This window comes from Montipora foliosa, chromosome 4 (genome assembly GCF_036669935.1).
Source record: "Montipora foliosa isolate CH-2021 chromosome 4, ASM3666993v2, whole genome shotgun sequence".
NCBI lineage: Eukaryota > Metazoa > Cnidaria > Anthozoa > Scleractinia > Acroporidae > Montipora > Montipora foliosa.
This window is the reverse complement of record NC_090872.1, coordinates 40132100-40149599: the sequence shown is the minus strand read 5'-3', so window position 1 is coordinate 40149599 and position 17500 is coordinate 40132100. Positions and strand designations below refer to the sequence as shown.

Sequence of the window (17500 nt, the reverse complement as noted above, 5' to 3'; positions counted from 1 at the left end):
CCAGCAGGATGGTAAAGGAGTCGCCAATCCACAGTCGCCTATGATCAGAGCTGGTCAAGATGATTTTGAAGAGATCAACCTTGATGAGGATGGTGATCCTGAGGGAAATGACAAAGAGAAGAAAGAAAAACAAGAAAAGTCTGTACTGCAAGGAAAACTGACTAAGCTTGCTGTCAGTATTGGATGGTTTGGTGTTGCTGCTGCTCTTTTGACCATATTAGTCATGGTCTTGCAGTTCAGTATTAGGAAATATGTCATTGAGAAGGCTTCTTGGGAAAATAAACATCTAAATGCTTATGTTAATGCATTTATCACTGGTTTGACAGTGTTAGTTGTAGCTGTTCCTGAGGGTCTCCCTCTTGCAGTGACTATATCATTGGCCTACTCTGTAAAGAAAATGTTGGACGATAATAATTTGGTCAGGCATCTTGATGCTTGTGAAACTATGGGTAATGCAACTGCCATCTGCTCTGACAAAACTGGAACACTCACCACTAACCGCATGACTGTAGTGCAGAGCTACTTAGCGGACAACCATTATAAGGATGTGCCAAAAGAAGGAGATCTTCCCCAGTCATTAGTACAGTTGCTGTGTAAAGGAATTGCAATAAATAGCAGCTATGCTTCTAATATCCTGGTGAGTGATCCAACTGCTTATTCAGTATATTTATCATCACATTACAATATGGTGGTTATGATGTTAAGAACAGTGAAGATGAAAAGCAGTATTTTGTATTTAGCAAAGTATGGTGTTTTAATTTTGCTTACTACTTGTTTTGATACTTTGTAGTATGTAAAATTAGTAAATAACTGAGGTTTGATGTAGGTATGTTTTTGAATGCTGGAGTTAGTCAGTTCATCTTTTGTTGGTTCAGTTGGACTTAGTTTTCTTCTGTTTTACTGTTACATTGGACCGGTGTATGTCAATGTGACTGTTCCCTAATCAGCCCTACGCAGTGCATTTACCTGAAAAACAATACTATCCTTTGCAATGTTGTATATTATTATTCAGGTATCCATATTCAGTCTTTCAAACCTTGTGTTGTTCGTCTTCAAATTCATCTTTGTTAAAATATAATAAGTTAATTAATACATAATATCATTTCCCTTTGTGCATGATCTGTTCTTTTTGTGAAAGGAATGAGAGACTCATTTTGCATCCATGTTTTCACTGCACTGGGAATTTTACATATTTGCACAGGCAGTTGTTTGTTTTTGGGTTAGTTTTTCTGGCTTTTGTGTATTTGGCTTGCTTTTTTGTTGAGCAGATGTTTTAAATTTGGGGTGTCTGTCATGTTAAAATATGAACCTCTGGAGTACGTGGTCAAATTTTTTGTTAGTTATCAGTCCTATTTGAATTTCCACAATAATCACTATTGATTCCTCATGTTATTGCTATTCTTGAGAAATTATGATCAATTTGGCCAAGGTCTTTATTCCTTAGTTTGTATCTTATTTGAAGAAAGTAATGAAACAGTAACAGATGTCAAGTCAATTTTAATTGAAATCAAATTACTGTACCTATAAGGTGTATTAAAAATAAGAGTAGTTTTCTTCTAATTAAATTCAAGAATTGTTTTGTTAGTTTTCACTGTACCTGGGAAAAAAATTTGCAAAGAAAGGTAATTTTAGGCATAAGAGCATTTTGAACACTCAAGGTCAAGTTAATTATAATTATCCAAGTTGAACACAATGCTTTACTTAATAAGAAGCTCATTCTTTAATTTTGTAAGCTCATTATGAATTTTTTCATCAAAGACATCAGTTCAGTTTTAGCATTTCATTCACAGGGACAGCTGTTTTCCCCTCATGATTATGTGATGTGATTCAATTTGTGTACTGGTTCAAAATTGTTTAAACCAGTTTAGTTTTGATTTTCCTTTGTTTCAGAATCATGCATGATAATCAAAATTGAAGTGGTTTGAAAAAAATTAAACTAAGAAAGAGTTGAACCACAACATATACCGTATTTTCCCGTGTATAAGTTGACCCACCATTTTTGATGGCAAAAAAAGCAATTTCTTAATTTTCTTTGTTAAATGTTTGTGGGAGACTAATCTTGTATTCTTCGATTTCTGGAAATGTGGATATACAAAAAAATCAGGGCCTCAAGCGCTTAATAGTTTTATGGTTCAGCAGTTGTTGTATATGCAGGCATTTTGTCCTTGAGTTTCGAAAAAGTTCTCGGAAATTCGAACATGTAAACCTCAAACTAACCTGTTTCGTCTTTCAAGGATAAAGGGCTTTAGAGGATAAGCACAACATCACAGAAGCAGGAGTCAATCTTTGAAATGAACAATGTGAAAATGTGCAAGGTTTAATTGGTGTTTGACTTATAATTTCTCACATGACAAACAAAACAAAACTCATAAACCAAACAATAAGAAGTTTGCAAGAGCATTGAAATCAGCCAGGTTTGTATAAAGAATAAAAAACAATCATTACCAACCAGCATTTTCATGCAACACAAGTGACAATGCTTGCACGCAAACATGAGGTATTGCGCCAGGTTACTAAGCCGTTGAACGAAGGTGTTTTATTTGAAGAGACAGAAATGCCTTTTAGAGCTTTCCGCCTTTGGAAAACGAAAATTTCCAGTGTTTATTTCGTATTTGTGCATATTTCAACTGAAATTGCTAACATTCATTTTGAAGTCTTTTGCCGGCTTTAGTCCACTACGTTCGTCATGCCCAAGACAACATTATTATGTTAATTTTGAATAAATTACTTAGCTGGAACTTGGGTCAAAATCTTTGACCCCTGTATAAGTCGAGGGCAATTTTTGGAGCTTCTTTTGAGGCCATAAAAGGTTGACTTATACACGGGTAAATAAGGTACATTGTAAATGAAAATTGTTTTTTCTGTGATGGAAAATTGAATCTTCAGGTGGAATTTTATTGTAATGTTAAAATAGATCATTGGTGACCCATCTTTTGCATAAACATTATAACCTATTTTCATTTGAAAAGCAAAATGTCTGTTTGGGATTATTGGGGACAAGGATATCTCTCAAAAAGTCTGCATTTGATAAAGGAATACCATCCAAAATAAGTAATTATTTATTTAATTGATCACTCCCCATGGGGGCTTTTCCTCGTTAACAAAACATCAATATCTTGTAAGTACAGAAGATGACCTCATCCCACACAACCCCTTATTAAAGTTAGTCTAGTTTTTTGGAGTTGCTTGTGAAATTTAAAGGCTCCCATAGGCCAGGCAAGTATTTCTTATGATATACTTGTCCAGACAAATTTTGGGTTGAAAAGTATGTAGAAAATGTTCGATAAATTTACTTGTAACCTGAGCATTCGTGTTTTATTTTACACTTGTCAGAAATTAAGAATTTTGACTCCCAGTATTATGTGATCCCGATTTACACTGGTCTATATCTGCCATGGCAAAACGTACTTGAGTGTAGCTTACAAAGTCACGATTCGAAGACGCAAAGTTTCAACCCTCCTGTTTAGTGTCTTCCTTTTATGTTTTTATGTTTGTGTTTTTGCTGTTTGTAAGCAGCAGGTTCTGCTCCACTTGTTTTCCTTTTTGCCGGAGTTTGTGAAACACCTTGTAACTCATTGAATGCCACATTATTAGCTGAGGCCACGAGTTGCCATTTGCTCTTTGCTAAACCATGCCAGCAGTGAGATACAAGAAAATTGAGCCTGCAATCGTTTCATGGAATATAAGTACTGCGTGGTGAAAGATGTTGCCGATGGCACCCAAACTTGAGGTTTCAGTGCTGAGGAAAGCTGCATGTTTATTCCTTATTTTCTGGAGGTTTCTGTTGAAAGATTATAGCATTGATGACATTATGAAAAGATATTAATTTTATTAAAACTTCATTTGTCCAACAGATGACCTTTAGAGTTCTTATACTTGTCTGGATGAGTTTTTAGTTGTCTGGGACAACTGGAGAACTGCAAATGTGGATCCCAAGTGTAGTGGAAATTTGAGTTTGCTTGTGGCCATGCACACAATGTTGGTTTTCAAGGCCATTAGAAAATATGTAACGCTAAGTTAAGCGCTTGATTTTAAGATTACAATGTAACTGTAATAATCTGAAAACAGAAATGAAAAATAAATTTCATGTGCAAGCTTCAAAATATCTTTCTGTTTCCGATTAAGAACAAAATAAAAAACCTGCAGTTCAAATCAGCGAGAAAAAAAGCAGTGAATGCAATTGAGATGTTTGTAAATATTTTCTTTCTCTCGCAATGTGGCCCAAGAACCTTAAAAATTTAGGTGCACATTAGTTGGACAATACACTGGGAAACATTCATCCACAGACAATGAGTACTTTTAGAGTTGTAGGGGCAGAACTAGCATTACACTACTAGTTTTTGCCCTAGATATTTTACCGTTACGCCAAAAATAAATTTATCATTTCAATTAGCCTTCAAATGGTTTGATCTATGGTTTGGTTCGTTTCATTTGAATTGTTTCGATGGGTTGTAAAACACTTGGTTTCCTTCATTATAGTCGTCACTCTAAGATACTTATTTTGTACATAATCCAAAAGACATGTTCAAATTCCACTTTTGAAAATTGCAAAGCTGTGAAAAGTGCGCAAACAAAACAATTCTTGTTCTGCTTCACTGATCAAAGTTTGGTTGCCTAGCACGTGACAGTTTTACTCAGTATGTGACTAATTCATCCTTTCAAATGATGGCATGCCGTGAACCAAACGAATCATAGAGAGATACAAACGATAGAAATGATATAAAAATGTAATGCTCCCAATGAAAAAAATTACGATTCCACCAACTTTGTCGTGGTGCTGGGCACTAACAAAGCAAAATAAAGGAAAGGCAAGTATCAAAATAAACAACAGATATCATAGAAAAGCTTTTGTTATTGGTATTATTCCAGATAAATACTTTGTAACAAAGAGATAACTGACAACCAACACGTGCACAAGGCCTAAAGTAAAGTAAATTAAAGTCAATTTATTTAACGTCAGTATTTCCTTCAGTTATGAAACTGGTATCAATGGAAGCCGACATTGCGCCTTGTACCCCCCTTCCTCTGTCATTGCTCCGTTTCACGGATATTTAAAGCTATAGATACACGGGTCACAGAAAAGTGGAAATAGACGTTGAAGTCACCGAGGATCGAACTGGGGACCCCTTGCTCGGAAAGTCGCACACTAGTTAACTGGGCTATGCCTGCAAATGTACCCGGGGAAAAACCTCTCAGAGCAGAGTAGAGAACCAACAAACTCAACCCACATATGGCGTAGCATCCGGGAATTGATCCTGGGCCACATTGGTGGAAAGTGAGTGCTCTCACCACTGCGCCAGCCCTGCTCCCCTGGCTCCCCTTGTTGGTTGCTTTGGTCCTTGTGTTGTAAAGCAAATCCCGTACTTAGTTAACAAGGCAATTTTATTGACTGAATGGTGTGGAAAACAAGTGTATAAAGCTGTCCATTGATGAACTCCTTGGATGACCATAAAGCAGAGTGACTACAGCTAGTCATCACCTGTTCTGTACCCCCACTTTTTGTTCTCACTTAAATTCCATATAAATTTATCTATGGAGATTCATGTTCATACCAAAATTTCACAACAACTCCTAATTTACATGCATGAGTTACAATAACTATTTACATCAAAAAGCTGCACACTTGTTCTCAATCTCTCTGTTGGGTTAAACGTAACAAGCAACCAGGCATACTTTTCCTTAGAGAGGGCGTGAAAAGGTACGCCTGATACAATTTCTTAATGAGTCATCTGCCGCCCACCTGTTAAGAATGATGTTATCTTGTGTCATGCTATAAATGTGAGGCAATCAGATTTTACCGTAAATTACCTGCATGTTGCAATTCAAGGAAAGATGGCGAAAACAAAATAGAACTCTAGCTGGAATGTTTGTGAAGTCAGAGTTTTTTGGTGTGGTGTTTTAGCGATCTGCTTAAACCATCACGGAACAAAGAATTTCTTGATAAAATCACAGAAAAAGCCGAATCTTCATATTATCAGGTGCAATCAACAGTACAACAAACTTTTTTTAAACTCTAATAATTAAGATGCCAACAACAGATGCTAATATCTCATAGGCAAATGTCCAATTTTTTCTGTCAAGCTTGGCTCATTCCCCGGTTGTAGCAGCACTAAGTTCTATGCAGCTCTTTTTGGATTCACAACTTGTTTCTTTGGAATATGTTCCAAAGGACTTACCACAACTACAAACATTTTCGAGTCAGTGGAAGTGGAATGATACATTTTTTTTCTAGAATGACTGGGACTGTAAATAACAATATTGCCAAACCCCGTGGGAAGTGCAACTATAATGTCATCTTTTAGACAAACCATTCTTCGGATGCATTCTCTCTGCTCTAGCTTTAAAGATTTTTGAAAAAAATGTGAAGTCGAAGGAACAGCAGCTGTAAACAGAGCCTAAACATCATTCCTGTTCAAGTCTTCTCGGCGGCCATAATATGATCAGATGTTAACCGATTTTACTTAAGTATGATTTGTATTTGAGTGTTTTTGAGTGAGGCTCTAAGAGCTCTATTGTTTTTCGCCCAATCAGAGTAAAGTCCAGATTCTGGACTACGGGCAGACAGCTCGTTAAGAAATTGTATCAGGCGTAACTATTTGCGCCCTCTCTAAAGAAAAGTGCAAGTGATCGCAGGTTAGATTAAACATTTTTAGCTGGTTACATGCTTTCATATGACAATGGAATTTTCTTCTGTGATCAGTTCTCTGATAGGCCTTTTTTTCTCTACAAGTGTTTTTTGCTTATAGAAAATAGTGTTTGTCTTATAAACTCATGTTTGCCTTTATTGAATTTCAGATGGTCTTGTATGTTTATTAGTAAAATAAGTTTCTTTCCTTGAGATTGACTGTTCATTTCACAAAATCATGGGTGATGATTCAAATTCTTCAGATTGCCCTTTAGTTCTCTTCTTTTGCATTATTTGGTTAAATAGGACATTGTATCAAAGCATGATATTAAGAATTTTCTTAATTTTTTAATATCTCCTTGGTTGAGCATCAGACTACCATGCAGGAGGTCGCTGGCCAACACCCAGAGTCTTCAATTAAGTGATGAGAAATTGTTGCCTTTGCAGTGATATTTGCATATGGTTAGACTTTCTAGTCAATTTGGATAGGGACGATAAACAGGAGGCCGCATCTGATATCACTTGCATGGGACATTGAGAAGAGTAGGGGACGTAGTCCCCAGTGTGGTGGTGTCGCTCATTTGTTCTGGGGGTCCTGTGCAAACTACTCGTTATTCAGTTAAGATTGTAAACTGCTTGGGTGCCATTTCATGCCATAAAATTCCCCCACAAAGTATTGTTCATTGACCCTGAAAGGCCCCCAGGAGAAGAGTGGTCAACTACAAATTCATTCTTTCATTCATTCAGGGTGCCATTATAGACTTCATAGATGTTATTGAATCTTCTGTTAGTATATTAATCAGTGATTGCATATTCTTGTCGATGCAGGTATATTTGGGGTAAACCAATTAACAACAGGGTTCTTGTTGCTCTGGAATTTTTTTCTTCTGTTTTCTCTTTGATATATGTGTCCCAAATGTTGTATTTTCTGTTATGTTTTAGCCTTCACAGTCAGGAGATGGCCTCCCAATTCAAGTAGGCAACAAAACAGAGGGTGCTTTGTTGGGTTTTGTCCTTGAAATTGGCGAAACTTACCAACATTACAGAGATGAGAACCCAGAGTCCAGTTTTGTTAAAGTGTACACCTTTAACTCTGCGAGAAAGTCTATGACCACAGCTGTGCGCCTTCCAGATGGTGGATTTCGCATTTACTCCAAGGGAGCATCTGAGATTATTTTGAGTCGTTGCACGTCAATAATTGGTAAAGATGATGAAATCAGGCCCTTTGCATCTGCTGATGCAGAGAAAATGATAAAACAAGTTATTGAACCAATGGCTTCTGATGGTTTGAGAACAATCACTTTGGCATACAGAGATTTCCCAGCTAATGGAGTACCCCCTGATCAAGGTGTGTACCATTAAAATGTTGTATGCTTAGTAAAGTGCTGCTATGATCAAATTTTTATCCCTTGAATTTTTAGGGGGCCAATAGTTTTTGGTGGCAACACACCTACGACTATGAAGAATTTGTTCCCATGGCAAATCACTCTTTTGTAGACCCCTCCAACCTGATTTCAATATTTTTGGAACTCGACCTAACATCTTTATATGCTTCCAGAATCATTCAGAGGAGGCACCATTTGCAAATATCAAAATAGAACGCCAAAGGTGGCCTCAAAGCCTTTAATATCAGGGAGGTCTGGAACCAGTATGTTGCCATGGTAACAAAACTGGTAAGCTCATATTGTGGAGCACATCTATTAGAATCTTACTGCATAGAATCAAGTATTTCTGATACGAATTGGCTGAGATATCTTTCTTTATAATAAATGATCAAAATTTGGTTGAGTTTTATGACGTCATCACTTGGCTAATTTGCATATTTTAAAAACTTGAATATCTCTGGAACAAAAATATGTATTTCAAAATGGTAAAGAGCATTCTTCTTGTAGCGACTACATTTATGTCCAAAAATAGCTTAGATATGAAAGATGCAAATTTCATCATAGTAGCATTTAAACCACTCAAAACTTGTGTCTTTTTCAGATGTTTTCCTTTTGCTCAAAACTTCTCCAATGTTTGCATGTGGAGTCACTACTACTTAGAGTGGTTATGCATATGGCCTTTCATATAATAATAATTATTCATTACAGTAATTATTATTGTTCAAAAGTCAAATTGTACTTTAAATTTTATTTTTTGCTTTTATCAATGCTGAGTTATGAAATAAGATGGGAGACAAAAAATCATCTTTTTTGTTTAGCAGCAGCCCTGTAAGCGAGAAGTCTTTACTTTGACTGATTTCAAGTTTAAAGATCATCACTTAGTTAAAATAATCATCCAGTATGACTGAATATTATGGTCACTGTGTACATGAAATTTTATGACAACATTAACAGGAATATTAAAATGAATGCTTTCATCAGTAAGTTCTTGTAGTCTTGGTGGCTGACAGAAATGGCTAAGGACCATTTAAGTCAAAAGGTTGAGATTCAATTTCCTTTTCAAAACAGGTCACAAACTGACCACCTTTAAAAATACAGGGCTTCAAAGTAAAAGAAAAATTCCATTGGCGGTGTGGCGACAAGACATTAAAATAAGTTGCAATGTTGCAAATTTTAGTTGTTAAGTTGTCAGGCTGTATTGTATTGCCAGCGATTTAACAAACAAAATGAACCCATAGTACTTGTAACATTGCAGCGAAATTATGCTACAACTGTGCCCCTTATTTTCAGATTGAATGAAAATTCACAGCAAGAAAACAAAGTAGTTTTTTTCATTTCTTTATTTATTACTCAGGCCCATAAGGGCACCAAGGAAAGAAACCAGTCGCTTGTAGGCTTGTTTTTTTTTTCATCATAGTCACAAAATTAATGTGCATACCCCATGGATATTGAACTAAACCCCACGTATGGGAATTCGGGGGAATTATTACTATTCTATGTGGTAAATTTGCACTCCTAGAACCTGAGCCCTCAGTTATACAGAGTGCACGAAAGCAGCGCACCTTACCGCTCGGCCACGGAGTCACATATATGATAAAACACTTGTTTGTTCGTAGAGTAAAACATGCTTCTCACTGAAGTTAAAGGGCCACCGACAACCAGTGTCCTTTGCGCGCCTTTGTTGTTGTTATTATCCGGGCAATCGAATCGGCCGGTTCGCTTCAGAAACATCCCGTGAAGAAGAACTCCTGAGAATTCGCTGTTCGATTTGTTTTTTAATCCAAACGCCTTCCTCCTTTCGTTCCATAATCTTAAGGTTGAAGTAGTGAGCCAAATAACATGGCGCTTTTCCTTCCTCGGCAGATGACCTTTCTTCACAGTTTTCATTTCGCTTTTAACACGAACACAACACCCAAATAACGCCAAAAATACAATATTTAAACATTAAGGAAAATATTTACAAAGTTTTAAGCTACTGGGCATCCAAAACACGACGATGTGAGGCGATGGAATTTGACTTTTCAAGAAATACTAGTTTCTGTATTACAGAAAATGGCGCCGATAGCTTGCACGCCCGCAAAGACTTGTGGTTGTTGGTGGCCCTTTAAGCCCTGTCGGGCAGGGTTAGTATCTGGGTGGGTGACCGACAAGTACAATGTGCAGAGAGCAACACCGGATTGCCTATCATAGACGCCATATCGGAATATTCATTTTTAACAGAATCCTGACCATTCTTCGCTTTAGAAGACATAAATGTAGGAGTAATCATTGGTTGAAGAAGTAAGGAGGGCTAAACCACTTGACCACAAAGTCCTGTACTGTTTCTTGCAAACGATAGTTCTCTAGGCAAACCAGTTTGTTTGTCGTCCCAAACATTAATTTTTGTTCAATCGCTGATACAAATGTTGAAACATGAAGCCGAATATATTTACAATTTCCAAACTTCTAAATTTAAAAATTTGCAACTGGATTGACCCCTTGTTTATCATCAGTGGAGACTGTTATCAGCTCTTTAGAAAAGAATAATTGCAATGTAGTTTGAAAGGCTGCACAGTTATTTGATTCTCAAATAAAGACTTGATTCCAAAGGAGAAATGCATGATTTGATATGCAAAAAGTGTGTTTACTTTAGTCAGTTGTGATTTGCGTGTGCATCGACATAGACGTGACTGAGAACGTGCAGAATTACAGAGAAAAGGCTGACTCGTCTATTTTATAAAAGCAGAAAATGGAGGAAACTTGCTGGAACATATTTGGTTAACAATGTGCCAATGTTATCCACATTTCATTGTATTACTAGGAGATCACTTGCTCGTAAACACAAGTATAGGAGCTACCTCAGGTTATGCATTTATAGCCTGTTCCAGGCTCCCAGATAGTCAGGAAAACGAAAAAAACTGCTGTTGATTTCATTTATTGGAATGTCAATCTCTCCTTAAATGCTGATTTCAAACTTACAGTTTGTACATGTGTTAAACCAACTAAATATTATGTTTAGTAATGTTTACATGTTTTATCAGCTATGAGCCAAGCAATCAGTAAAACTGTTTGACTTTGATTTACATGAGTATTCTGCAGGGCATTCCTTAGCATAGTTGCTTCATTTACATAAGCATTTGGATTCCATTTTTCAAGAGACAAGGCCTTCTCTAAGTAATCATTACGTCTTTTTGTCATGGCATATCATGATTGCAGTACAGTCAAACCTCGATTATCCGCACTCTTTGGTACTAGATGAAATAGTCCGGATAATCGAGAATATGAATATTAATGAATTAACAAAAACTGATTACATTAAGGAAGCGACATTTAATCGTGAAACAAAACATTTGCAAATCGTTTGGAAAACAACATGGTCTACATGTTCACTGTCCATTGTGAATACCTGTACACGTGTCGGCAAACGTCATGATCTTTTCCTTGCTCTGGCGGATATCAGATATCTGCCGTTTACTAACGGTATTTAGCTGACAAGTTGGTTCCTTTTTCTTCTTTCTCTACTCAATTATAGCCTGTTTATTTTCTTTTATCAAAAGAACGGATCGCTTACGCTTATGATGATGTATATGATGATCGTGAATAAACATTCATGACATATTGTAGCTTGTTTGCCGAATGAGCCAATAGATTGTGAAATTTCACTTAGCAACAAAGTAACTCTAAGCCAATCAGAACTCATCGAAAGTTCTGTATTAGTTACAACGTGTACGAGCGCTGCTTTATTTTGCTTTTTGAAAGCGAAACAAACTTGCACCTTTACTTCACATTTCAACGCTATAGTTTTAAAAAGAATATGGCTACGGATCTTGATCATGATTAATAAATTAATATTCATGACAAAATTGGGACCAGAGAAAAAGTCTGGATAATCGAGGTCCAGATAATCGAGGTTCGACTGTACTTAATTAAAACAGTTATTTATGGATATGGCCCATAAATAACTGCAGTTAAAAAGAGTTTCAGCTCAAAACTGAATGAATTTTCTATATATTGTTTCTTTCAAGACAATCTTGCTGAGGTTAATATCAGAAATTCAACAATTTTATAATAAAAGGTGTTCTTTTGAATATGAGGTTTAAAACTGGGCCTTTTCAATGGGAAAGTGACTGTCACATTTATGAAGCCGTTAAGAACAACGTAAAATTTTAAGAGGAAATTGGCTAATTAAAACCATATGTATGGTATTGGAAATAAGTGTTTGTCTTTTTCTGTGTTTTGAACTGGTAAAGCATCCAGAGAATATCTTTGCTTATTACTTGGAAGGTCAAGACCTGAAAATTTTGAGAAAGTAGATGTCTTTTTTTTGCCGAAAGCGGTGTCCTTTGCTTCAGCCCTTATGAACAGAGTGAAAATCTTTGTCCGCAGTGGTTTCTTTGTTTGTATGCTAATTTAAGTTCTGAACAGCTCCAGAGTGTATTGCTCTGAATATGCACTTTGTAGATGCAGAATCATGATAATAATTTTTGTGCAATGGCTATAGTGTTCGCTTTTATTCTGGGTATGCTGCTATACATGTTTTGATAATTTCCTTTGAGATGACATTGTGTAGTACGTATGTTATACATGTACATGCAGATGTTACAATGGGTAAATTCTCGTAGTAATAAGTTGCTTTTGTTTATAATCAGCAGGTGACGATAGTGAAGAAAATGAGCCAGATTGGGAAAATGAACGTGAAATCTTGTCCCATTTGACTTGTATCGGAGTTGTTGGTATTGAAGATCCAGTAAGACCTGAGGTAAGTAAAACAGCTCCTGAAGTTGATTACGGCTTTGTTTTACTCCCACATTGATAAGGTGAACATTTTGAGTAGAAATTAAAAAAACTGTCATAGCTTTTGTCCAGGTCAATTTGGATGTTTTGTTCTAATTACATAACATCCCATGCATTAATTCTCTCAGGTACCAGATGCCATCCTGAAGTGCCAACGAGCAGGAATTTTTGTCCGAATGGTAACTGGTGATAATGTTAACACTGCCAGGTCTATTGCTCTGAAATGTGGAATTCTAGAAGCTGGAAGCGAGTTCCTGGTTTTGGATGGCAAGGAATTTAACAAAAGAATTCGTGACTCATCTGGAAAGGTACATTACATTGCTAGAAACTAGATGATATTCCTCAAACATGGGATAAAGGTTAATTTTAAGCATTCTCCAAAAATGTACCTTTGAACTTGTTGTTTTGACCCTGTCTCCTTTGAGGAGGAGCTGCATTTTAATGAGCAGTGCTAACGGTAATACAGTCTGCTCTGAGTTTGGTTTGAAGGCATTGAAATAAAGCCTTGTGCACAGTATTGGTTGTCAAACGTTTGTTATCGACAATACCTGACTTTTAGCTGTTATTTCTTTGTTAAAAAGTATTTATCTGGAATGATACCGAAAACAAACTCTTGTCTATTATATCTGCTGTTTATTTTGATACTTGCGTTGCATTTACTTTGCTTTGTTAGCACACAGCACCAAGACAAAGTTGATGGAATCGGAATACTTTTGTCGGGCGCGTTACATTTTGATCTGAAACATCACACTTTTAACGTTGTTTCTATCGTTTGTAATGTTTCAGACTTTCTATCGTTCGTTTGGTTCGTGGCAGCTATTGTTTGAAAGGATGAAATGAAAATGTTTAAAGCATTTTGAAGGTTTCAAAGGTTTCGAGCCTTTCAAAGTTTGTGCATTGTGTGAGAGAATTAGTCACGTACTGAGTAAAATTTGTAACTTGCTAGGCAACCAAACTTTGTTCAGTGAAGCAGAACGAGGTAATTGTTTTGTTTGCGTGCTTTTCACGGCTTTGCAATTTTCAAAAGTGGAATTTTAATGTGTATTTTGAGTTATGTACAAAAGAAATATTTTAGAAGAGGGTTAAAATGAAGGAAACCAAGTGTTTTACAAACCATCGAAACGATTCAAATGAAGCAAACCAAACGAACCAAACCATTTGAATGCTAAGGGAAACGAAAAATTTATTTTTGCCGTGATGGTAAAAATTTAGTGCAAAAACTAGTAGCGTAACGCTAGTTCTACCACTATTACTCTAAAAGTTCGCATTGTCTGTGGATGAATGTATCCCAGGGTATTGTCCAACTAATGTGCACCTAATTTTTTAAGGTTCTTGGGCCAGATTGCGAGAGAAAGAAAATATTTACACAAACATCTCAATCACGTTCATTGCTGTTTTTCTCGCTGATTTCAAGTGCGGGGTTTTTTATTTTGTTGTTAATTGAAAACAGAAAGATATTTTGAAGCTTTCTTTTTACCAGCTAAATACACCTGAAATCTACTTTCCATTTCTGTTTTCAGATTATTACAGTAACATTGTAATCTTAAAATCTAGCGCTTTATTTAGCGTTACGTATTTTTTAACGGCCTTGAACACCGGGTTGACCCATAGACGGAGAAAGTTGGCACAGAACACCGCTGCTCAAACGTACTTTCCTAACAGAAAACCGTTGCCGCCGTAAAACGTGATTTTTGGAGTCTGTTCTCAACTCTTTATTTACTTAGTGCTCCAGACACGCGAGTGCACGAGCACAAACCACGAAAAAAACATGTTCTCATTTCCCCGGCCAACCTGTTACCCCTAAACCCTTGTGCGCGCCCGTAAAAACCCATCTTATGCGGGAAAAAACTACCATGAAAAGACTAAGTCTTGTTGAGAAAAATAGTTTTGGTGTTGTAAGACCTCATTAGCTACCCCTTTGTAGACATTGACACATTGTGAATAAGAAATGATCCGTCCTTTATTGTGTTGTTCCGGTTTCCTAATTTTCATGAATTATGCAGGGTTCTTGTTAAGAGCCGGTAACCGGTTATTTTTACCGGCTGTTCGAGTAAATGTTACCGGCTGTTTCACTGAAATATTTGCCGAAATTATCCAACGAATGTTCGTCTGTTTAAAGGTGAAATCACATTGTGTTTATGGGAAAATATTGCTTTCCCCTTCCAACCAATCCTGTGAAGATATCTGGCACATGTTATCGCTTCGAAGTTATACCATTTGTAAAAGCAATCCAGCTTGTTTTTCGCCAACTTATCCCTCGAAACGATGTCCGCCATGTTTCCTTTCCATTCCTCCCGCGGCCAGGGGAATTAAACGTTTACAACATGGCATCCACACGTGGAAAACAACAGAGAGGTCTTTCGGAATTTGGTTTTCAACAATAGCGTCAGAAAAGCGTAAGCTACTTTCTTTTTGCTGAGTATTAAATTAATTTAGGAGCAGCTGGAACACGACAGCGATCGATACGAACGTCAAGTTAAGACTTGAGCCCGCTAGCCCGTGCAGGGGCAGGTAACAAGGTTACCTGCTATTTTTGGTTTTTTACCTCCTGTGCAAAAACTTAGCAAGAACCCTGTTATGTCATGGATAAAAACCGTTTTGGAAACAAACAAGCGACCGACCACGAAAATCGCCCTGTGGCATGGAAACATGACGTGCGTGTTGAGCCCGCTTACTCCACTAGAGGCTTGACGCGCTTGTCAGGTTTCAACTTTGCAGGTAATTTTTGCGGTCGCTACAACAAGTTGCAAAATTGTTGAGACACTTTCATGAAAAAACACCTTTTCTGGCTTCCAGTACCCACCGTATCTAGAATTTAAACCTTTCCCACTTCCCCTCCCCTCTCCCCATTTTAATGTTGACTGTTTGAGAATTCAGCACTTTATTCAGTTAAGAATTCAAACGTTCTTAATTACAATTACATCATTCTAAAAAGTTAAATTATCTATATTTATGATGTACACTAAGTATCTAAAAAACATATATATAAATAATATATAAAAGTTCTAACAATACAGGCATCTATTTAAAAACACCTTTTTAAAACGCTCAGTCTTAATTTTAGGTAATACAAAATTATGGCTTCTAGGCCTCAAGATTCTTGTTCGTTGCGGAGTTCGTTTAAGTTTCCAACATATTTTTGTCTTGCTAGCAACACTGATAAGGGGGGGAGGGGGGCTGAAGTGTGAGAGATAATAGGTAAATTAATAGCACGCGCTTTTTTGTCGTTTTGTCGGAGAGCTGAACCAGACTTCCACTTGGCCACATAGTCAGTGGGACTTCCAGTCACGCAACTTAGGATGTTTATTCGCCAAAAAGCTGTTAAAACTTTAATGTACTTAAAATGTTATGAATATAGCCTGCTTTTTATTTACAACAAAATATATATATTTTTGTGTCTTATTGAAACATGTTATTGTGACTTTTAAGAAAGAAAGCTAAGACTATTAGGTCATCGGAGATTTCACAACGGTTTTGACTGATGGTGCAATCGGAGATTTGACAACGGCTATAAGTAATGGCGCAATACCTTTGTGTGCAGCCGTTGTTGTCAGTTTGTTGTGCTACAGATTGATCAAGTGATTTTGGTTTTATAGTCATCAGTGAATCAACAAGGACTCCTTTGAAATGTGTACTAAGTTGCGACTATAGTGGTAAGAAAACAGATAAAATTTAGTTTTGTTGGTGAGCAGTCCCAAATTTCTATTCGGTCATATAGTCAGTGGCACTTCAAATCACGCAACTTATGGTATTCGCCAAAAGCTTTTAAAACGTTAATGTACATAAAATTTCATGGATATTCCACTCTCTATTTAGTACAAAATATATTGCCTTTTTCTGTTATTTAAGGGGTTGATTCGAAGCAAGTATTGGATACATAAAGGGTCATTATGTCATCCATAGAATGTGTCGACGTTTCAACTTTCATTGGTAGGGAAATAACCACTGTACTAAACATAGCCGTGGATAACGTAATTCTTAAATTAAGTGACACGTGTGACTACTAGGCCTTCACTCGTGTAAAAAACCAATTAAATTTAATCACGACTTTTAGGAAAGAAAGCTGTAAGTTGTTAAAAGTGTTATTATCGTATCGTTTATACCCATAGATATCCTGATGACATTTCCAGATTAATTAAGAACATTAGGTCATCGGAGATTCCTCGGAAATTTCACCTCGGCTCTTACTGATATTGCAATAAGTTCGTGTGCATTGGTTGTTGTCATTTGTTGTGCTACAGATTGATCAGGTGATTTTGTGTTTATAGTCATAGTGAATCAACAAAGACTGCTTTGGAATGTGTACTACGTTGCGACTATAATTATAGTGGTAAGAAAACAGATAAATTTTCAAAGGGCGGTTTTAAGATCTGAAAGATCTTCTTGTTGCAACTTGTTGTAGCATGTTTGTTTTGAGTTTGATCGTGTCACGAGTCAAGTTCGAGTCAAGTTAAATTTTCCTTTTTTTTTTAGTAGTTTTGTTTAGGGCTAATTAGGCCTAGTTAGGCCTAAAGAAAAGTACCCTAAACATTCATTAAAGCTAATTTTAGGCCTAATTAGCCCTAAAAAGACCTAATTAGGCCTAATTACCTCTGGTACATTATTTTCACACAGCAATTAAAAACAAAACTACTAAAAAAAAAAGGAAAATTTAACTTGACTCGAACTTGACTCGTGACTCGAAGTTGACTCGGGCTCGAACTTGACTCGTGCTACG

General features: G+C 36.6%; 1 protein-coding gene across 6 annotated transcripts in view; it reads left to right on the top strand.

Moving 5' to 3' along the window:
• LOC138000793 (plasma membrane calcium-transporting ATPase 3-like) overlaps nt 1–17500 on the top strand; it is a 37475-nt gene that overhangs the window by 1599 nt on the left and 18376 nt on the right. For 4 of the 6 annotated variants that reach the window (XM_068847440.1, XM_068847441.1, XM_068847437.1 and 1 more), the window contains 4 exons: nt 1–637; nt 7568–7973; nt 12639–12748; nt 12912–13091. The exon at nt 1–637 is cut by the window's left edge. In XM_068847440.1, the coding sequence (XP_068703541.1) occupies nt 1–637; nt 7568–7973; nt 12639–12748; nt 12912–13091 (1333 nt within the window). The remainder of the gene's footprint in view (nt 638–7567; nt 7974–12638; nt 12749–12911; nt 13092–17500) is intronic. The other 2 variants (XM_068847442.1, XM_068847439.1) reach the window with 1 other exon arrangement.